This window comes from Seriola lalandi, unplaced genomic scaffold (genome assembly GCF_002814215.2).
Source record: "Seriola lalandi dorsalis isolate HSWRI2012SDOR001 ecotype SW California unplaced genomic scaffold, Sedor1 jcf7180002054277, whole genome shotgun sequence".
Lineage (NCBI taxonomy): Eukaryota > Metazoa > Chordata > Actinopteri > Carangiformes > Carangidae > Seriola > Seriola lalandi.
The window spans coordinates 971,293-995,050 of NW_019524830.1; the positions used below are offsets into that span (position 1 = coordinate 971,293).

General features: G+C 41.3%; 1 protein-coding gene across 2 annotated transcripts in view; it reads left to right on the plus strand.

The window, feature by feature from the left end:
• The window catches only part of gpc5c (glypican 5c), a 97,493-nt gene that overhangs the window by 18,723 nt on the left and 55,012 nt on the right, over window positions 1-23,758 (plus strand). The window contains exons 3-6 of one of the 2 annotated variants that reach the window (XM_023405443.2): window positions 5,886-6,589; window positions 20,950-21,113; window positions 22,319-22,375; window positions 23,081-23,203. In XM_023405443.2, coding sequence (XP_023261211.1) covers window positions 5,886-6,589; window positions 20,950-21,113; window positions 22,319-22,375; window positions 23,081-23,203 — 1,048 coding nt within the window. The remainder of the gene's footprint in view (window positions 1-5,885; window positions 6,590-20,949; window positions 21,114-22,318; window positions 22,376-23,080; window positions 23,204-23,758) is intronic. The other variant, XM_023405444.2, reaches the window with a different exon arrangement.

Here is a 23,758-nt window from a genome sequence, read left to right on the forward strand (position 1 = left end):
TTTGTGCAGCTCAGCCAGTTCATGAAGGTCTGCGCCTGTTGTCTGACAGATGAGTCATGCTCCCACTTTAGACTTTAGACGTGTGATTTTGCCACACAAGTATGATGAATCAACAGATTGATTCATTGACTTATTAATAGTTTATTGCCATTAAACTGTTTGCTGAAAGGTTAGAGGCTGGGAGAGTGTATGACATTGCAGCTCTCCTCTGTAACCTAAGATGACCAGCGCTCAGTGGGAGATGGCCCTAAGTACAGTATTTCTACTAATTAAAACAAGGATATGTAATCTGCACACGTGTCACTATGTCACATATCTGTGTGGTGACCTGTCTGAAACCCAAGCCTATGGTAGGATTAAAATGCTTTGCCTGAGAAGACGGTTGGACAGGTCCAGTCAGGACTGATTGCCAAGATAGGAATGGCCCACAGCTCCATGGTATGAGAACAGTGTCTCCTACCTCATTATCACAATATTACCACATCTCCAAGCACATGTGAGCATACACACATATGCACACCCACCTCAACAGGCAGACATGCACTTATTAAAAGATGCAGTCCCATTTATGACACAGTAGGGCTCTACAACTGGTTTAGGATTTTTCTCGGGCCGCACATTATCGATTTTCCATTTTTTCAATCACAAAATTTGCATGCATGTGACATCAGTGACTCAAAACCTTAAACCTTTACAACACTATGTGTTTTTACAGTTTAGACGTCATCTGATATAACTAATAATAATATTAGTAATTAGTTATTTTATTGGGTATTGAAAAGCAATGGTGAAATTGCATTACAGTGGAAACCTTATGGACTATCTCTCTATCTCCAAAAGTCATAGAACATGTTTCTGATCACACACCTTTATCTAAGGGGATAAAATACATTTCCAGGATTTTACAGGAATAAATGTTAGTGTACTGCACACAAGATATTTTATGATTCCTAAATAAAGAAATAAAGAAAAAAAAAATAAAGTCAATGTTTTCTGTTTTACACTTGTTTTTGATTGGGTAATTAAGACTATTGGACTGTGGATTTCAGAAATGCAGTATTTTTAGATTTCAGAAAATGCTTTGTTCACTTATGAACTCTGCAAACATTACACACTTGTGTATGCAACAGTTACAGTTGCTTTGTGACATGCGATTCTTTCTGCCACAATGTCCACCTCCATAATACCACTTGGAGTCATCAAAGTCAGAAATTTAAAGGGATTTTAAATTATTAACAAATAACTCAGTGACGACTACTACTAGAACTTCTTGTAATGGTAATACAGTATGACCCTTTTGTCTAACCTCTTTAAACACACTTACCATGTTGGTCTGTCCTGACTGTCTGGTACCACGTGTCTGTGCTGAGTTTTGACAACTCTGCTTTGATGCCTCGGCCAGTTGTTACGCCGTTACAATACAACTCAGTCAGATACACACACACACACACACACACACACACACACACACACACACACACACACACACAGTGGAAGTGGCTTAGAAATCAGAGACCACTGGCTAGCAAATTCGAGGAACATTATATTTGTGACTTAAATCTCTGAGCCGCCACTGTGCTTATTTTGACTCAGTTACTGTGGCAGCTTCACCATGGTGACACTTCAGTTTTAATTGTGCCAGTTAAACACTGGGTTGCCATGCAGAATGTAAAGTAGAAATAGCTTCTTATGATTAAAACCCTGTGATCTCAGAAAAGTGGCCTTGGCTGAGCATTGGTGGAAAGATATGGTATAATATCCCATCCCAGAGTCATAAATGCAACTCAGTTTAAGCCACGGCAGGACAAACGCCTCCTCTGCATTGCCACCACTGCTTTTTTATCCATTTAATACCCTGTTTATTCCGAGCAGAGAGCATGTTTCGGCCCACAGGGCCACAGACAAAGCAGGACTGTTCATTTATTCCTGTATAGTTAGCTTGACAATTATGTGTTTTGAATTTCAGTGTTTTTAGGACTTCCTTGCAAATTAAAGATAATTGTTTCATGCAAAATAGCCTCAATCCAGCCAGACTTCATTTCCCAAGAGGCGTACTGATGGGAGATGTGACAAGGTAATGATAGCCACCCACATCTGTGTGTCTGAATGGAATGTGGTCGAATCCCGATTAAGACACAGTGGTCAGACAGAACAATCAAACCCAATTGACTATCATGCATTGGTAGTTAGGACATAAAAAGCTCTCTCTCCTTGGTTACTTGTTTTTTATTCTCACCCTGTTTCCCAGCACTGGAAAGTGCAGAGAAACCCACAACGACTGTCCTTGATTTATCGCAGAATGAAACCGGATCCGTGTGTTGGAGAGAACTCGATAGAGAACAGAAAATAACTGATGTAGAAAATTAATGAATCATGAGATCCACTGTCTTGTTTGTCAAAGGGAGTGGGGAGAGGAAGAAAGGTGGACTCTCGTCCTACTTTTTTATATTGAGAGGAGGACAAGTTTGAAGTAACAGCCACGGAGAGACAGGGAAGTGCTCCGGACCCAGGGGCCAAATGAATCCAGATGTCAGAGCATGTTCAAGGTGGAGTCCACTTGTACAGTAGTTGTTTTTCCTTGTTTAAAAGTTCAGTTGCTTCTTTTTATTCCATTTTTCCTGGCAGTCTCCCACTCTCTCTTCCCTTTTTTCCTCTTTCGTGTTCTCTCTGTGTCACTCTCTTGGCAAATAAAAAACAAGCTTTTGCTTTTACTTAACAAGTACAGAATGTCTTGAGGATTTAGTGATCCTGTCAAAACCCTAAGAAAGATGTGCATCCAGATAGGCCCCTCTTAAGAAGTATAAGACTGAGGTTTTGAAGTTTAACCTCATCTTTTGAGATGCCTTGATTGATTCCTCCATCTACATATTTTGAAAGCAGACAAAGCAGCAGCGTCTGGAGCTGAAAAACACGTAAGTTCCAAAAACTGCAGTTCCTCGAATGGCCAGTTGAGGCTGGCTCCAAAAGTGAGTCAATCCCCATAGACTCCCATGTTAAAATGCCCAAATTTACAGCAGAAATTAACAGCCTGGTCCAAAAAATGGTTTTGGTCTCTATACCTAATTTCCCCCTTCATCACAACTGGTTTTATGCATAATTGACAGGTGGGTGCTATCACAGTTGGCTAGCCGCTTGGTGTCTGCTCGGCATTACCATGGCTACTTCGAGTCACCGAACGTGACCTCTTGGCAGTGTTTGTGGTGTTCGTGACTTTTGGAGGATTTTTCATGCAATACCGGGCAGATAATATAGCTTGCTGTGCGATTAATTGACTAATTAATTAACAGAATGTGAGGAAGTATGTGCTCCTCCTTTTTTGGGGGGTGAGTGAATTACTAGTATAATTTAATTTATGTTAGCACTAATTAGCAAGTATTCATGTCTGCACTCGCCATACTCGGCTTCTTAGCTTAGCTTGTCAAATAGCCAATTAGCCAACAAAAGAATTAGCCTTTGGTTAGCCTTTGATGCCCAGTGGTGCTAACGGGTGCGTATGCTTGCCACCGGCATGCACCAAAGTCTCAGCTCCACACTCCACACACGACAGCTCTTTGCCCAGTTTTGGATTAGACAGGAGTTAGGCTGAGTCAGGTACTGCCAAGATGGCGGCGCTGGAGCAGCCCACTCTCAGCTTCAAAGCCGCTCCTCAGAAACCTATGGATGACATCACAGAGACTATGTCCAACTTTATATACAGTCTATGATGTAGTCTAGTTCGGTTCTGTTTTTGCACCCACCACACCTCACAGAGAGTAAGATTAAACTGTGGTATTTCTGAGCATGATAATTTTATAATAACATTATGTAATGCTGTGAAACCTAAGCCTGTGAGTACATCTTGTGGTGTAAATGTTTTGTGGCTATTGAGCCTCACAGCCTGACTGGCAGGCAAGCAGGCAGACCTCACACTGGTACCAGCTCTGCAGCCTCACAGGCTCAGAAGACAGTGAAGTGGAACTGAAACTGCAACTTTACAACTTCTCTGCCAATCTCATGCTATTTTTGCCCATTCCCTTTCTTTTCGGGTCTCTCATTTTGCTGCTCTTCTCGGCCTGTTGTTAGCTTGAAGTCTCTGGAGGGCTATCAGACTGCTTCCAGCCTACAGACAGACCACGTTTCACCACCCTTTACAGTAATAATCCCTAACAGACCATTACATCTAATGTCTGTCTGCTTTATTTCTGTCACAGGCAGTCACGCTCTTCAGAACCCATTTTATAGGCTACATCTTTAAATGTTTTGTGTGTGGGAGCTGCTCTGATGATGACAATAGTGTTTTCAGGCCCATTACAAATGAGTTGTGCCTTTCACTGACCAGTGGGGAGTCCCTGTGTGTCACAGACAGCGGTCATATTAGTGCAGCTGTTGAGGAGGACATGACTGTTGTTATCCTTCTGTCTGTGAGCAGGGAGGGGCTGGACACACACAGGCACACACACACACACAAACACACAAACACACAAACACACATACACTCGTTTGGTAACAATCACTGTGCCAAAATAGATTCACTATGGGAAAGGTGCTGTTATGAAGGAATATGTGTTAATTAATTAAAAAAAAAAAAGTCAAGGCCACAGTATATCATTGATGACCTTTTTATCGTACACTGTGGGCTTATGTTCAGTTCATTCACAATATGTATATATGTGTGTGTATATGCGTGTGCGCGTGTGTGTGTATGTGTATGTGGTGGTAGTTGGGGAATGTGTGTTGGCACCCTCCTTTTCCTGTCTCAATTTCTGTACAGTTGCTACTGCTCCTTCATGTCCTGGCATGCTTTTAAGCTGACATCACACCCCAGAGGAGAGTGTTGTGTTCAGGGCACGCATATACAAACTAACACACATACATATATACAGTGCCACACAGTTTTGGAGGGAATGTGTGGAGAGTCACCGAGAAGGAGAACTGGACGGAGAATATGGGATTAAGTGGACGGAGAGTGAAGGAGAGGGTGGGATAAGAGAATGAGATGGCTGTACAGTAGAGGTCACATCCCATGTGACAATCAGCAAGAATAACCATTTTCCTCTTGCCGTATGGTCATTTTCAAATTAATATCTAAACATCTCTGAATTGCATCAAACAATACACCATGTCAGTGAGCAGTGGAAGTGGGGCAGGTAAAGGGGTATATTGGAAAGGAAAGGATAGAAAACTAAAAGGGAAGAGAGTCGAAGAGTTTTTCTAAATTGTATTTCTTTTCCACGCCCTTGGCTATCCGCTCTCAATCTTTCTGCTCTGTTACAGTACCTAGCTTGGCAAGAAGTGGCACTTCATTGGCACTAATCAGCCTCTGTACTGACATCATTGATTGCTGTACAGCTTCACTTGCTCACCAGGAAATGACATAAGAAGTGGATGACTCAACTCTTTCTCGAGCGTGTGTGTGTGTGTGTGTGTGTGTGTGTGTGTGTGTGTGTGTGTGTGTGTGTGTGTGTCAGAAATCCCTGTAGAATCTAGAATATACAGTATTTGCTGCAGAAAATGAGAACTGATTGCGGTTTGTGCTCATATCAGCAGCATTCAAGTCTCTCTCTCTCTCTCTCTCTCTCTCTCTCTCTCTCTCTGTCTTTTTCGCTCTTGCTCTCTGTCTCCTTAAGACATACTTATTGGGTGATGACTTCATACACAATGATTTCCAACTGCGTTATAGGGAAACTTGACACTGGTTTCTCAGCCCAACTTACTGATACACATAAGCCAAGCTTCACTGGTTGGGAGCCAGGGTTTGGAAATTTCAATGTCTTACCCATTTCACGGAGAGCTTGTAGATCATTCCATCAGTGATTTTATTAAATGACTGAATTCCCCATTTGTTCCCCGTCCTTGTCTTTCCTTCTTTCTCTTATCTCTGTGTTTCTCTTTTGCTTACCTTGCAGACATGTTCCAGTACCTACTGTCCTTCTCTCAGGGCCACCTGAGTTCACTCCTGGAGGGAACCTACTCATCCCTGTCCCGCCATGCCCTGCCCCACGTAAATCAACTCTTCTCCTCGCTCTCCCTCTACCTCCGTGGGGCCAATGTTTCTGTGGAGGCAGCAGTTCACCAGTTTTTCAACAACCTCTTCCCGCTCGCCTACACACGGCTCATCAATCCAGGTATTGAAGGCAGCATGATGGTGGGCAGTGAAATGGGTGACTGTCTCCGTATGATCAGGCAGGATGTCAACCCTTTTGGGCCTCATCCAGCTGTCATGGCCCAGGAGCTGGCTGGGGCATTGGGAGCCGGGCGACAACTTGGTCTGGCCCTGGAGGAGGGTGTGGAGGTGATGAATGCCACCGAACATGTCAGCCTGAGCAAAGAGTGTGTGAAGGGCCTCGTGAAGATGGTGTACTGCTCCCACTGCAGAGGCTTGACGCTGATCAAGCCCTGCGTGGGCTACTGTCTGAATGTAATGCGCGGTTGCTTGGCCAGTGTGTCAGAGCTGGATCAGCCCTGGAGGAGGTATACCAGTTTATTGGAGCAACTAACCCACGCCATGGCCGGCCACCACAGCCTGGAACTGGCCCTGCTCGGGGTCAGAGGGCACGTTAACGAGGCCTTGCTCTACGCGCACCTCCACGGTCCACTCATCACCGCCACAGTGAGTACACACTGGAGAAACATAGATCAGCAGCTTTAATGACACATGCAAAAAATCTCCAAACCTTTTTGTTTAACATCTTTGTTTTATACATATACTTTGGCAATGTCCATTGTATTAATTGGAAAGGCTTTGCAGGCTGCTTGTGGGTTATGAGCTATTTTTTCCAGCAATGCAACAAAGAACCCTGCACACTGCATTAATGTTTACACAGTATTGAAACTATTCGGAGAAAAATAATGTTTATATTCCAAAAAAATTTCAGCCCTCTCCAAAGAAATGGGGGCTGGGTTGAGGCTAGAGAAAGACCAATTTTCCAAAATGGCAAGGCAGCTAAAAATCACCACTGCTGTTTAGATTCTTACTGTAAGGGACAATTATAAATTCCTCATTGACTAAAATGAAAATGAAAAAAAGTAAAGGCTGTAATGAGAATTGGGTGCACTTGCAGGCTATGAGTATTACCATATGCCTTAACCCATACTATATGTGGTTATAAGTTGGATGTTCACAACATGAAGACAGTTTCATGAATGACTGCCAGACATAACCGAATACTGCTTTTAAATCCACAGTGAAAATTGGGATTTTGTTTAACAATTTATCTTGGATTTGTACTTGTATGTTCTCACCACGCGTTGTGGTCAGACTATACTGAATAAACAAAATCCATTCAGTCGGCAGTTGTTTTAATTTTGCAATACATGTAAAGAAATTTTGATTTTAAAAACTACGGCACCATGGCTGGAAAAACTAGTGATAGACATAATCTCCTAATCCTAACATCCTAATCTTACACATATCCTTGCATGCAAGTCATATGTAATACACCTACATCAGATTAGTAGCTTTGTTTGCATGTCAGCCATTTGTCGTCTAAAATCAGCTTTCCTACACCGAACACCGAACACTGTCATCTTTACTTCACCTTTGAAGCAGTTCCCTCCTTTTATATCATATTTAAAAGGTGGAGCTATGCATGTGGGTGTCAGTAACATGACTCATAGACCGAGGAGCAGAATGTGATTAGCAGAGATTTATGTACATCAAGAGGGAAAAAAAAAAACTAACTCTTGCAAGAATGTCAACCAAACAGTCCTATTGCATTTCCCTCCCTCCTTTAAATTTCAGACATGGTTGTCGACGCGGTGTGTGTGTGTATTCACTGATTTTAAATGAATGTATAAGAGCACTTACAAATGTGTCTCCCCCTGGACATGAGTTGGAGAGTTTTGGACAGCGTGCTTCCACAACCTTTAGCGAATACGTGGCTGGACTTGACTTCCCTGACTTCTGGGAATCGTCTCTGTTATATCTGTTTATTCTCAGAGTCTGTGTCCGTCCTTTATTCATCCGTATTTATCATATCCTGTCAACACCTTGAGATATTCAGTTGGACTATAGCTTTCTGTGGATACTGTGTTGCGTATGGGACCTTAGAATAGAAGAGCAATGCCTCAAATATGAAAGGTTGTGTAGGGTGTTGTTCTTCTGTAATATCTTTAATGGGACCACTCGAGGACACGTCTACACTGGAATAGTTCCCAGAACTGGACTGAAACTATAAGACAGTGCTATAGAGGCCATAATGTGCATGTTCTTGGTTGATTAAACTTCTTGGTCCTTTTTTTTTTTAGTTAAATTACTGTTGCAATCCTTCAAATAAATTATTGTCAAAAAGATTTTTAGGCCAGTAATTACTATGCAAGAAATAGAAATACACTTCTGCATTCACTGTACGTTCCTGCTCAACATTTTTTAATCTCAGCTTTTGTAGTATTGTACTGTATTTTCAAAAGATTTTATCAGTAACTCGTTTTCCCTTGGGTCTCTTTCCAAACTGGGCAGACTTTCTGTGGCATCCATCACTGTGATACATTTAAGCCCTTGAAGTAATGCTCACTTCATTAGTTTGTGAACAAAGATCACAAAGCACTGCCATTACTATTATTATTGTTTTGCCCATGGGTTTAGTTCTCAGCTTGTGAATGCTAATGCTGTTAAGAAGGCAAATCTCAAGTCTTCATTAGCCCAACTTCACTTTAGCACATTTTTGTGCTACTGAGAAAAATGTCTAACATGAAAATACAATAACTGGAATTTTACAATGAAGTAACTTAAAAAAAAAAAATGTAGGACATGCTGTCCACTGTGACACTGTCTCTGTAGCGCCTTTCACTACTGTGTGGAAGCCTGGGAGGTGGAAAAATACAGTTAACATGTACAGTGGTGGAAAATGTTTGGCAGTAACCATAAAATGTATGTAATTTGTAGTTAATGGGGTTAAACATGTGAAACCACTGGTATGGTTCTTTAAAGGTGTGGAGGAACATCAAAGCCTCAATGATTCTACAATAAACACTCATTCCCAAACGTGTAGACACTTACTGTATACACACATGCATGCACAGACAGGGGAGGGTCGGTTGCCAGGCTTGAAGATTGACCTAATACAACTATGCAGAGAGAGACCCAGCTTGTATTTCGTGTGTGTATGTACGCATGTGTGTGTGTGTATGCCTGCTTGGTATTCATGGGGTGGCAGGCGAGCCCGGAGCAGGGAGTCTAACACGAGGACAAGTGGGACAGAATTGAAAGGGTTCCAGCTAGGCCATACAAACTAGACCCAGCCAGCTGGAAAAAAGAGCCCAGAGAATTGCTGCAGGAAAAGGAGGTGGCCCCCAGACGGACACTGGTGGCTCCCATTTTCTGTGCTCTCATACGCTTCATGCAGGCGCATACACCCAGGCTAGAGTGCAAACATGAACACCAAAGTTTACTCACACACACACACACACACACACACACACACACACACACACACACACACACACACACACACACAGAGTCATGACACTCATGGCCTTTTTAAATCACAGTATGTTTTTATAAACCCACAGTGGCCTGTCAAGGAAAACTGTTAAGTCTCCAGTGCACAACTACTGTGTCAGCACGGCCACCTTCACCCTTATGCCTCCATATGCCCCCCCCCCCATACGAACACCCCATTTAAAACACCTACTTTTTTTGATAATCATATACTATATTATCCTAACTGTCTTACTGCAAAGCAAATAAACTGCAAATACTTGCTTAACGTACTGCAGCTTTTTATAACTAATGCTGTATGTGTGAAGTCAAGCACAGACTCTGTTTTTTTGCAGAGTCAGAATATTATATGCAGTTGTTATTAAAGGAATTATTGTGACTGTGTGGTTTTACACTGGGATGTTATCCCAAACCATTTTGTGGTTGCTCTATTCAGTCATTTAGAGAGCTGCAGACTACACAGAGTCTCCACTATATGTTGCTATACGTCATGGGGTAGGACCTGGGTCACAACACATATACTGTACATACACACACACACACACACACACACACACACACACACACACACATATCACCACACCGTGTGCAGGTATCAGGTTTTTAGAAGTCCTGTAAGGAGTGTAGATGTGCGGCCCACCCTGTGACAATACTGGCAGTGCACGTGAGACTGAAAGGCAGCTATTGATATATGTGGGGCAGCAGCAGGATAGATTCTGTTTTAACACATTCCTGCTCTTATTGAGATGGAGCGTGAACGTGGGTCAGAGGGAAGTGGTTATGGTTATGGATACTGGGGGAGCCTGGGGCTGGATTATGTTGAGTAGACACAATTAGGAGAAAATTGGAAAATACCCAGTAAAAGTGGCGAACTCTTATTGGGCCCCAAAGCAAATGGTAGCTCCAATGTTTAGTGAGGTTTTCTCCCTCTCAATACTACATTGTTGAATTCATTTTAAAGTTACTCCCTCCAGAGTCAGCTGTGCTCGAGAGGCCGCAGACTGCTGTTTATTGACATTGCCATAAAAATGATATGCCTCGTATGACCTAGGGGGAAACTTTATATCTTCTGCTTGCTGAAGATGAGTAGACTTTTGGATAATCTTAACACAAAGAAGCATGTACTGTATTCACTCACGCCGTCATTCACTCACTCACTCACTCACTCATTCACTCACCCACCCATTCTTTCTCTCACTCAGAACTTTATAGTGTGCTTATGAGAAAATAGTACCAGTGGTCCAGATTAAAACAGTTTATATGCAGGTCTACCTTATCCGCTTGTTGGTTTTACCCCGGCTTTTCATTACAGACTTATGGAGGAATGATAATAGCAGCCTGGGCCTTTAGATAATGGAAACAAGGGCCAGTGGGATGACTGGAAGGTTTCCATTCACCACGGCGGCACCTTAATAGACTGCAGTGGCTTACATTGCAAAAGCTGTTTTCTTTTTCTAGCCCTCAATAAAATGAAAGAATATCATTGGTATGAAAACAAACTTTGTTCTTATCGCACTTTAAGATTTTACTTTCCCCGTGCAATTCTCTGTAACCATGTATTTTTCATGGTTTAGTATAGGAGTGGGCTACATGATTATCTGCCTCGTGTCATCAGATATTTTGCCATATTGTTAATACCATTTTATGTATTTGGCCATTGTGAGCAATGTCGCAAATCAATGAGCAATACAGTCAAAACTTTTTATAGCAATATTTGATTTTTAAGGGGTTTTCTGCATCAATGTTATGTTAACTTTATTGGTTGGGTTTATTTTATAAGATTAGACAAAAACAGAAATCTGGTATTTAATCTATAAACAGTTTCTCATATATATATATATATATATATATATATATATATATATATGTATGTATGTGTATCTTCCAGGAACTTTGCTACATCACAATATAAATTCATCTTTCAGTTTAAAAGTAGGTTGGTTGAGGATTTTATTCATACCAGCCACTCCACTTCAGCATCATCTGACATTAAACATGGACAGTCTCTGTGTTGCCTTTTAAATAAATGTATATACAAGACAATGAAATATGAAGTTGAAGGTAGTTGCTACAGTCTTTACTTTTGTCACTTTGTCCCATTTGATGATGCATAATGTAATTTTTACTGTGTGTGTAACTTGTTTAATTCAATTTATGATTTAGGACAGGTTAGAAATTATACTATATTTAAATGAATGTGATATAATGATAATTATAATAATATAATGATTATAATATAAAATAATAATAAGCTAGTTGTGCAAGTAAGGATAAAAGGACAGATGAGGCTTTAAAAACTTTTTGAGATACTCTGACATCAGCTGCTGAGAACACCTCTGGAGGGCACCTTCTATAAAATGATTAGCTACACAGGCTCAGGCCTTTATGGTTTTTGTATCTAATATTTGAGACTGTTAGCAGAATGGTAGATGATGCAAAATGCGCTCACGGCCAATCTATACGCTTAACCCATCTCTCTAAGTTGTGTGTGCCTTTGGCACCGAGTCTAACCCTCAAGCTGGCAGACTCACTTACTCAGCAGTCCATTAGCTAATGATGGTTGGTGCAGCCTCCCTTCTCCGCAGCCACACTCACACATCTTTTCCTTCTCTGCCTTTCCCTCTTTTGATGTTTTCCTTACTTTAATATTCTGATGATATGTAGCAGTCCTCAACACCACAGAAAATTCCTGCATTTCTTCGCCTCTGTATGAAAGACGTAGTTGTAACAATGAGCAACCACCATATGACTGATTACTGGGTCATTAAATTTGGATCTGAAAATAAAGGAGTGGTGCTTAAAATATTTTTCTCTGTGTCCCCTGACTTTGATCGGTATAATCATATAATTTCAGGAATTATGTAATTTCTCTGATTGGTAGTTGATCATAAGTTGATGAAATGTTCACAGAAGAAAGACTTGGGGAGGTCTGCTACTCAGATGGACTGTTACACACATAATAAGAAATGCTAGGAGAGACAGAGATGACAACAAAATGAAAGAGTGACCAAATACAGTGTGTTGAAGTTGTCGTTTGAAGTCTACTAAATATCAACAACGAAGCTCATATCCAGTGAATTAGACAAATCATACCCACATTTGGGCTTTCTGTACTTGTTCTCACTGTAGTATTTCAATGGTTATGTGGCCTTTTACCCCTTTGTAAGCCCTGCTTCCTGACCCTCCATATTTCTCCCCCTCCCTCTCTGTCACCCTTTAAATAACCCCTGCCAACCCTGTATGTGTCTTCATACTTGGAGCAGCTTCACCTGATGCCTGCGTGCCCACTAGCCTGGTGTTTGAGCACCTTTAAACTTGAGCTAGCTGGTATGATAATTTCATGCAGCTGCTGTGAAGTTGACACAAATGCCTGCTGCATCTGTGTTATGATTTGAGTGGTAATTACTGGTTCATTGGAAGTCTTCAAATGGACATGTGGACCTTTAATGTTGTTCCACAAGATTATTTTCTTTGCTTGTGCACGTATGTTCTACCATATCACAGACACAGACGAGATGAACTCGCTTGACCTTCCTCTGTGTCTTTTTCCTGCCCCTTTTCCTCCATCTTTGTGGTATGACACCACTTGAATCCTCTGAGACATCTTGCCACATTCTGTGTCTGTAATTCTCATAAATTTGTTTACAAAGATGGACAAATGTAGTCAACAAACTCCACAGTAACACCCATATTTACAAGGAAAAACCAAGAGCCTCTCATTTTTAGATCATCTGTGAGTGATTTAATCAGGGTAAACAAGCCTCATTGTGGACAGAAAAACTCAGGGTTCTCGTCACTGATTGGAATCTCAAGGACTTTTCCCTGTGATATACGAGGGACCGAGTCTCTCTTTAATTAGCATTGACATCATTCGGATAAGAGACAGCGAAAAAGGCGAGGACGGGGGTGGGGGCTGATTGACAAAGGCTGCAGAGTAAAGACTAAAAAGAGAAAGATGAAGACAAAGTGATTCAGAAAGAATAGACAGAGAGCTAAAGAGATGGCAATGAAGAACTGGCGGGGAGAGAGAAAAAAAATGCAGGGGGAGAAGAGCACTGCTGTAAATCATCTATCCTCTCTTACTCCAGGCTTTCAAAGAGAGGCTGAGTCTTAAGCTATCACAATTAGCTTACGAGTGGTTCAAGGGCTGTTATACACTGCATTCTGAAATTTTTCGAACCCCCTTCAATTTTTTCATATTATGTTATGTTGCAGCCTCACGCTACAATAAAAAAGAAAATCATAACAATCATTTCTCCATCAATCTACACTCCGTACTCTACATAATGAAGTTTCTCCCATCACCACACAGCATCTCTGAAGCTCATCCAGAGTGACCATCGGGTCCATGGTCACCTCTCTTACCTTTGGCTGGGCGTTGAGATCTAGGTAGAGTCCTGCTTTTTTCAAACTTCTATCATTTAAGAATTATGGAGGCCACTGTGTTCTTGGGAGCCTTCAATGCAGCAAAATTTATTTAGTAGCCTTCCCCACATGTAAGCCTCAACACAATCTTTTCTCTGAGCTCTGCAGGCAGTTCCTTCAACCTTAAGGCTGTTTTTTTGGGTCAGAAAACTTTCTGAATGCACTGTATGTGCTGAATGTTTTTACAATGAAAGAGCCAACCCATGCATTGGTGACGCTTTCTTTGGTTCAGTAATCAATCAATAAATTAACTATGAATTAGCTTTGTACAATTTATATGACAGACACATCTGTCTCTGATGTAGTTTCCTTTAATTATTGTCTGGACCTAGAGTCGCCAGCTTTAATCTTTCCTGACCGAAAGAACTAAAGTGTTACTTCTCATATGTGAAAAGAATGAAGGATGACATCAGTTCAGTTGTTCACAGCATCATCTGGACATTATCAGATGACTGTTCCAATTATTAGTTGTATGCTGAACTTTCCCATCTTCATAAGTGATTGTTACCTCTTACATCATGTATAATCTCAGTGCTATACACCAGACTCTCTGACTAAACTTAAAGGTTAGCATGTTTCGTCTGCTTTCCCCTGGAACACAGGTGATGAGCGCTGCCATCAAAAATGTAAACTTGCTTAGTATTTCTGTTCAGTTATCTTATTTTGTAATATTCTTGAACACAAATGTGAACGCTGCTTTCTCTCTGTCACTCAAAACCATGTACCATCATCAGCAGATCTAATCACAGAACACAGTCTTTAGCCATAACAATAATTCAATTGATTGATTGATTGATTCAGTCTGACTCAATCTACCTGCTCGACCTAGAACCACTTTTTTTTATTATCCTCAGAGTCAGCCATGTTAATTAGATGGAATAAACATCAAATTACAGTTATCTTGTTATCTATCTCATTGATGAAAAATGTCTACAAGTCTACTGTTCCAGTCCTGGGTTTACTGCCATTTGAGGCCATAATGATCTAATTAAACTCAACATCTTAAAACCTACATCTGTCTCTGTGTTTGTGGTTAAACATAAAACAACCCCTAACGTTGTTGTTGAGGGAGGAGAGACACTTTCTTACTCCCCTAACGCACCCAGAATTTCCCAGATGGTCCAGGGTTTGAACTGGCAACTTGCCAGCCACAAGCCTGCTTCCTTAACCTGAAGGCCTCTGCCGCAGCACTGCTAATCCTGCGAAATTAAAGTAGCACCTTAATGTGTAAATAAGTTCCATTTGGATCCTTGCTGTATACCGTATATGTGTATTGTTATTTTTGGATGGCAGTATATTGTGATAACACATAGTATCCCATGTTGATCTTCAACAAGTCAGTTGATTGTGTCCTCTTTTTTTTTTTTGGTTATTTTGATTGGACAAAAACACATATATTTGACTCCTTGCCTTTTAATAGTGCATTGCCCCCGAAACACTATGTCTAATGCCAGTCTATGGTTTTTAACATAATGTAAAATGCATTTAGCTAAAAGAAAAATGGAAACCCCTCTTCTCCACAAATAATGGGCCCTCCCTTTCTATTTATATACATGTTGCACTTAGGGATGGAAATTGTTACTTGTTTAAACACAATTATCATGCTGCTCAGCAGCGAAAAAACTCCAGTCATTTGAAATTAAATTGATGCCTCTGGTTTTCTTTGGAGAGAGCATCATAAACAACCATGTTGCCAAAGTGGAATAGAGAGCCCGTCAGTATGTGAACCAGTGGTCTAGTGTTCTCTGTGCGCTCCCACTACTCATGCCTCTATTTGGCTACTGATTGCATTTTTTTCTCCTCTAGTTAGTAACTGCAATGAAGTAAACACCAAATAACGCTAATTATTTTTGCTCTCGCTCTTTCTTTCTCTCTCTTCTTCGCTTGCTTTTTCTCTGTCTCGTATTTGGTTACATAACTCTCAATGAAACATCAGCACTGAATGAAATTCCCATTCCAATCACGTGGAACGTGGTACTGAACAGGGGCTTCGTTTTTTGGTTTTTTTTTTTCTCCTTTTTACGTCACTTCTCGATTGTATGTCACATATCTAAACCTAAACAGGACATCTTTTTTTATACAGTAGTATTTTACTATCAATGTAATTTTATTTCCTAATTTTTGTTGGTTAGTCACTATTTCATGTTTATGAGAAAAAAATTATTCAAGAGTGTCCAACATTTTGAGATGACAGTGACTGTGGTTCGCATAATGGATGTGAGCAGATGTCACGACCGTTCTCACAGCAGCTACAATTTGCAGATTTAAGCTTCTTGCCACAGCGAAGTCATAACATTTGCACACATGCATTCATACTTGCACTCAAGCTTAAACTTACACAGATGTACACTACTGTCACAGTGCAAGAAAGGAGCGACTGAATTCCTGAGATTAATTTCAAATAATACAGCTCATGGCACAAAACCAGCGCTGATGTTCCATTCAGGCCATTCATCCCTATAATATATAACTATGATAAATGAATACAATCCCTAAAGCTTGGTTGAAAAGTGGATATTGTTTAAGTTAAGGTCAGGAAATGTTAATACAACACAACCTCAGTATGAGACAGCTTTTCTTTTCTTTTTTTTTTAACTCAACACACTTCGTCTCTGTGAGATTTAAAAGCTATCCTCTGCTAAACCAGCGGAGCCATCAAAAGGCCAACTGCTGTAAAGGGACGATCTTTGTACCTTTGTTGCAAATGCTAAGGATTGCTTGGCTCTACTAGAAAGGGAATTTAGCTGTTGTTCACTTTGGCAGAGCTGACAAATTTAGTACTGTTCCTAGAGTTAAACAGTTGGTAGCATTAGGCAACCACACTGTATGTGTATGCACACTTAGCACACAAACTGTGGAAAAGTGGAAGGGTGGGGGGGGTCTTCACTGACTGAGCTAGCCCCCTCCATCCCACAGTGCTGTGTGCTTGGGGTGAGAGGGGGCTGAGAAAGTTCCCTTGGCTTTACTGGGTAATCCCTTGATAAATAAACTAGGAAGACAAGACCACCGCTGCTATCTGTAAACCAATACTCCCCTAGAGGAGGGATGGCCCTGGGCTTGGCTAGCTTGGAGCTGATTCCCTTGCTGTGCTCCTTTTACACTCTCTCGCCTTAGGATGATATGTTCTTAAAGCACAAATACACACACATACACTCATCAGTTTAGAGCAAAAAACTTGGAAACAGATTCTGGTAGACACCATTGTGTGGTAAAAATCTAAAGTTTATTTTGGTTGGACTAATGTCTATTCTGTGGATATGCAAAACAGTAAACCCAGTAGTTGTCAAAACATCCTGCCTGCAGCAATAGAAATCAAACGTCCTTGGGTGGCTCAAATGTACATAGAATACATGCCTTGTATTTCCCTAAAGTCTTCCCATGTGGACAACATGCATCCAACCAATCTGCCCCTTCCATCAGTCTCTGTCCTCAGGCAATCATATAAGGAATGCTCCACAAAATAGCTGAAATTGTGAAGGTATAACAAGGGCAAGCAGGTGGTCACACACATACATACTCTAAACCAAGTACTCATGCGGTGCCCAAATGGGATTTTCATTCTCACGCCATCATCAGGTCAGGAGATAATTGATTTATGGCCGTGTCCTAGCTCATGTCGTTATTCAATCTGTCGTCTGATTGGCTCTCAGGATTATGTGGTCACAAGATCCAGCCTATAAGAGGGCCTCGCCATTTCTCAACCCATCACGAACATACTGTTTATTTTCCCTACGATGACTTTGTGTTCTGTTTACACTGTTGTATGTTTAGTTAGGCAAAAGAATGAGTTGTGTGAGCATTATTGTTTTGAAATGCAGGCCCCTCTCAAATCCTTTCTGGCCTCTTCACAAGTAGCACATTTTTGAACCTCTTCTCTGTGGTTTCTGTTGTAAAAATAATGGGGTAATGCAAACAGAACTGTGACTGACCTCCTCTTGGTGTTCATATTTTACGCAGATGTTTACATTTTTCTCTCGGAGAATAGTGTCAAAGTGTCATACAAAGGCAGGTGAGAAATGGCACTGAATTTCAAACTTAAGTCTGCCTCTTTCAAAGTTCACAATGATAGGATTAGATCCTGTCTCAGTCCTCCATTAATCACCACTGCAGAGAAATCATAACCTGTAGCTCTGACCTTTTTTGGTTGCTTTTCATGTGCTGAATTAAATTTATCACCTTTAATATTATGACATGTATTTAAAAGCAAATGTTGAGAGTGCCAAATAGTCCAGTGAGTAGTTTCCTATTCTTTTAAACTAATGGCTACATTCTATAACAATTTCCAGTGTTTTTTATTTAGATATTTCAAATATATTTTCATCTGTACTGCATAGGTGTGTTTATGTGCTGATGTTTGCTTAGGTGCATTTAGCCCTTAAGGGTCTGTTGTAGGTTTTTTTGCCCACATTTTATTTTCACATTGATTTACCTAGGATAGTCAATTGATAGTCCCAGATGAAATGCCATCATCATTAGGTTACACTAACCAACACAGAAACAAAATTCAATGAATGCAGTGAAATAAGAAAAAAGAGCATAAAACATTCAAGAATCCATTCTAAACACACAATTTCCTCAAAAAAAATAAAGAAAAACAGTATATATTGTTACAAACCAATCTTGGCTTGGCTCAGCCCCCTCACACAGTTTACTTGCTCAACCACTTTCATACAAACACACACACTACTCCACACGCACAGTATTGTAGACCTCCCAAAATCTGTCTGGACATGATGTCATGGTACTGTATGATGTCTCAGGAATATCTCAGGAATTTATTTTATAGAAATGGATTTTTTGCTTTATAAGAAAGAGGCACATGGTTCACTTCAACGCCATCCGCCATACTGGCCAAGTACTTTAAGCATATACATTTAGTTAATGACCAGGTTTATGTAAGTTTGCCAGGTAAAATGAATCAGCTTTGACATTTGTAGCTTTATTACTCTTTGGAATCAACAGTGTTTTACTGGTTAGTTTTATTTTTTGTTGCTACAAACACTAACATACTTGCCGGTGTTGATCATGCTGGACTGAGCAATGTTGAACTCCAGACTAATAAACAAAATTTAAATACATTTTAAAGGACCCTTGTTTTCCTTTAGTCTTGCTCAAATTTTGCAAACTTTGTTTCATGAAACCATTTTACCGGTTTGACATTTACAAGCGTTCTAATAAATGTCTGAACACATCATTGTGTGCATACGGTATGCAAATGAATTAAACAGTAATTGTCTGCAGAAGTACTGCAGCAACTGCATGGAGCATTTGGCTTAGTGTGTTGAAAGGCTACATGGACAAAACAGTTGCGATGTTCCGTCTTTTCTCACCACCACAATGTAATGTGAGTGTGTGTGGCATGTTTGCATGTGTATGTGTGGCTGTGTGCATGTGTGGCTGTGAGCTGCTCCACCACATGTGAGCATGTTTTATGGGTCCAGAGGGAGTTAAGGTTAATGCAATAAAACAACTTTCCCCGTGCCCAGCGTCTGCCTTAAGACAGGATTTAAGACCAGAATGTCGTAAAGAAAGAGTAGGAGAGAAAGGCCAGAGTGAGGAGTGAGGTGCAAACAGTGCAAGGAGGAAGAAAAATGTTCAGGTGGTAAGTTATACTGTTAGAAAGCATCTCTTTGGTTCCTACACCACGGATCGGGAATAGCTAGCTATTACATGAAAACCTCCATTTAAACTCAATTTATAAGGCACATGAGATGACTGATGTGCTTCACCCTGGAGGCCAAGTGTATCTTTAGCAGGCTGGCAAGACATATTTGTGACTGTTTAACACATATTTCAGCTTCTTCCAGAATTACTTACCTCCCACCATGTAGGCACACCACTTCAAGCAGCCATTTAAACACACATGCTTGCCAGTTCCTTCCCCAATGAAATTTATGTATTTGTTTGCGCGTTCCATTGTTTCGGGCCCCACACATGACATCCCAAACACTGCCTTCTGCCATGGCACTGTGTCTAATAGTGTGAGAAAATTGCAAGATTGGTCCAGAGCAAATCTGCAGGATTAGCATTGGAGCTAATTACTGTATTGTTTGATAGATTGTTATTGAGCGTAGGACTTACTGATCTTGTGTTTTTTTTATAAGTCATTGTAGTCTGGGTGTGCTAGTTGTGAAAACTCCCCACTGTGTACCTGCAAAATAAAAACATCATTCCGTTCTTATTCAAAACGGTGAAGCAGATGAGAAAAGTCTAGATGTGCTTCTGTACTGTATGTATGAAAACATCACTAAGAATGAGGTGGCCACTCTGCTTCAATGAAATAAAAAAAGAATAATTCCCACTGCTTCACTGTAAGTCTCCCTTTTTCTAGATCAGTAATACATTAAATGTGCTGTCAAACATTTCGTAGTCCTGTTGGATGCCCTTACACGGTAGAATGACGCGTCCCTCAGGACAAAGCAGTGTATGTGCATTGATCACTACGAGGAGCTATTCAGTCCAGCGTGCAAGATCCATTACACTCTCTCTGGCTAATTGAGGACTACTTAATAACGCTGCCCAGATGCTTTTAAGCCAATGAGATGTCATTGATTTTACCTCTTGGTTTGAAGTACACGCCCCTTTATTCTCATGACCCTTCTGTCTCCTCCTCTCCGCTGCTGGCTTTAATAGCCCACTGGAGGTACTTGCCAGCGTTGCCAACTGTGCACACATGCATTCACCTCCATGAGGTAGTGGAATGTTCTCCATTTACCGTCAGACCTCCTGGCAATAACTCACTCATCGCACCATTTTCTTTCATCACATCCCTCCCTTCACGCCTCCTGTTTTCCCACGTTGTCCGTTACTCTGCACTTCTCTGTTCTGTAATGCTTTTCACCTCCCTTCACCCTGCAATCATTCATTCTTCAATTGAAGCTGTCAGTATCACCCTGAAAAGAAAAAGTTCACTTTGAATAATTTCTTTGCGTTTATATGCTTTCAACTGTGCAGGTGTCAATTGGTTTATTGAAGCAACCCTGCAGCTCCACCCCTGCTGTTATATGTTCTCCTAGCTTAACAGGTGTGTGTGTGTGTGTGTGTGTGTGTGTGTGTGTGTGTGTGTGTGTGTGTGTGTGTGTGTGTGTGTTCTATGCTCCCCACAGGTGGACAAGGTGTGTGGCCTGACGACTGGGGAACCTACAAGCATGCAGCCTACCAGCCCAGAGGTCACAACCTCCACCGTGACCTCATCGTCTCTTCTTCCATCTGCCACTCCCTCCCAACCTTTACCAGAGCAGTGGCTGGGGCAGCTCGCCCACTTGAGGAGGTCAGACAAAGAAATCAAATGAACTCAGTCAGATCCAGAGCTTTACTGCTGCCAGTTGTAAATCAAATTGCCCTCTTTTTTTTCTGGCAAACACAACTTTTCTTTTGCTTCTTAATTAGTTGTACTGCTAGACAATCAGCTAGATGGAAAGTTAATTTCGATAAAATTAAAACTGGCCAGGTCGGTATGACATAGCCTTAGGGTTTGGCCCATGTCTACTCCCAGCTGCCATGACTTCTTTATTTCTTCATATGGTTAGTTGAACACAACACACGCCCACACACACACACACACACATAGTAAATGTAGAGACTGGCACTAAGGTCCGTGCCCTCCACCTGGCCTCTGGGGCAGCCAACCCATGCCCACAGCAGCTGGCAGTGATGTGCCCGGCTACAGGCAAGGGGGAGCGTGGGTAAGATTAATCTTGACGGACCAACAATTTCCTGTTTACCCAGACGGCCATACCACCAACTCTGTACACCAGCCAGCCTCAGCTTAAATAGCACAACACACAAAAAACACACACTCAGACACACACTTGCAGCGTTGCCTGTCTGACCTTGTCCCAAACCATGAATCACTGCACTGATGCCAGCCTAGCTGACAGGTCTGGCCTGGCACTGCCACCGCCATTCATGACAACACAATCCAACTCCCTGCCTGCTGCCAAGCCTGACCAGAGCACATGTGAGCACTGACCACATCAGAGACCTGGCAGCATCCACTGCAGTAAAGGGAGAATAGTGTACTGCTGAAAAATATGAAACATGATATAGTAGAGCAACATTTATGTTTCATTTTAATGGGGAAAAATGTAAATCAAGAAATACAGCAGAACTTTCTTTGGCTTTCCTGTGGATATTTTAAGTGTTTGCACATCTGCAGATGCTTGCTTGTGTGTTTGTTTACTGACTTAACATATACATTGCATACCAGTATTTGTTTTAATTGTTGGTGTGGTGTGATGTGGTGTGGGGAGAAACGGGGTTATTGATGTTTTTTGTGGTGTGGCCATTCTCTGCATGTGCATGATTAATCACTCTCTTCCAGGATCAACTGACTGGTCTTTTCTCCCTCCTCCCAATGTGTCCTGTCATGTCGTCCTTTTGTTTCCTTTTTCTCCCCCCCCCCCCACTTTCACATCCCTGCATCCTCCTTGCTTGCAACAATCTCCCCTGGACTTCAACTCCCATCATTCCCAGCTCACTCCCCCTGAAACCCTCCAAGAACAATAAACATAGTCTGAGAACGCTGTCTAGGTAAGCATGAACCCAAGGGACTTATTTCTCTCAATCTCTCACACAAGCAATGACAGCTCATATTTTGACTGCTTTAGATACATTTTACATTTTCATTTATTTTAACAGTTGATTATTTTTGTGTTTTGGGTGATTCATGCATTTTTTTCCTTGTCTTACAAAACCATCGTCTGTTTCTCCTGAACAGTGATTCCCGACACTGTCTGACTCAGCACATAACCTCTCACGACCCCTGCTGTTTTTGCTCAGGCTCATGGGTGGCAACAATATGTGTCGGATCAAAATATCATGCCATTGTTATGCTCGCAATGAAAACATCTATATTGATAACATGTGCTAGCAGATCTGGTGAAGCGTGCTCTGTGCCGCACGGCATAGTAGAGAAAAATATGCCGACTGTGGTCACATTCAAAGTCACTGATTTTCTGCCGCCATCAATATCATGAGGTGTATTTATCACATGGATGTATTGTTGAGTGGAATGCAGATACCTATTTAATGTTAGTGGGATGGCACCAGAGTATTATGTTAAGAAGTGTGCCCACCAGCTGCCCCAAATATGTGGCCAGTGCCGACTTATGCCACGCTTACACAATAAATTCCTCAGTTTTTTCTAACAGGGCCAGTGATGACGAAAGACATGTTGTGCAGTATGAATTAAAATCACACTATGTCCTCTCCCCATGTGTCTGCTTTCTTTCTTAGGGAGTTCTTGATGTACCTGCAGCGCTACAAGTCTTTCTTTGCAGCGCTGCCAGAGATGCTGTGCGAAGGGGAGAATGTAGTGGACGACTCCATATGCTGGAGTGGCGATGATGTGGTGGAGAGGTACACACACACACACACACACACACACACACACACACACACACACACACACTCCCTAAACTTGAACTATAAATAATAATATTAAGATCAAATTCAATCCAAATTTCTGTACGAATTCGATCTTCTGCTATCATCACTACTGAGTGGTTGTTTAGGAACTAAAAAACTGCAAGATTTTCAAATATCAACATTACTGTCACCTTATATGCCCAAAATTCATTGTTCTTTTCAGTTTGACTAAGAGCAGCAAACGTGATCTACGTTTCGCATTATGAGTCTCTATTCACGTTTGCGCTTCATGATTAGGCAACAGTTTGTATCGTGTTTCACTGCTTTGCTGTGGCCAGTAGTTGCATAAACAGGTTTCTTGGCATCGCTGGAGTTTGGAGATGAGATCTTTCATTTCCTCCAAATGACAGAGGATTCTGGCTTTTATGTATATTTCAAACAGGTTCTTCCAGTTCCACCTGAGATTTAAAAGCTCTATTGAATTGAGAAGTATGAGCTTTTAATACGTTCACATCCGAGAAAAAGCAACAGACCCTCTCTGCATGT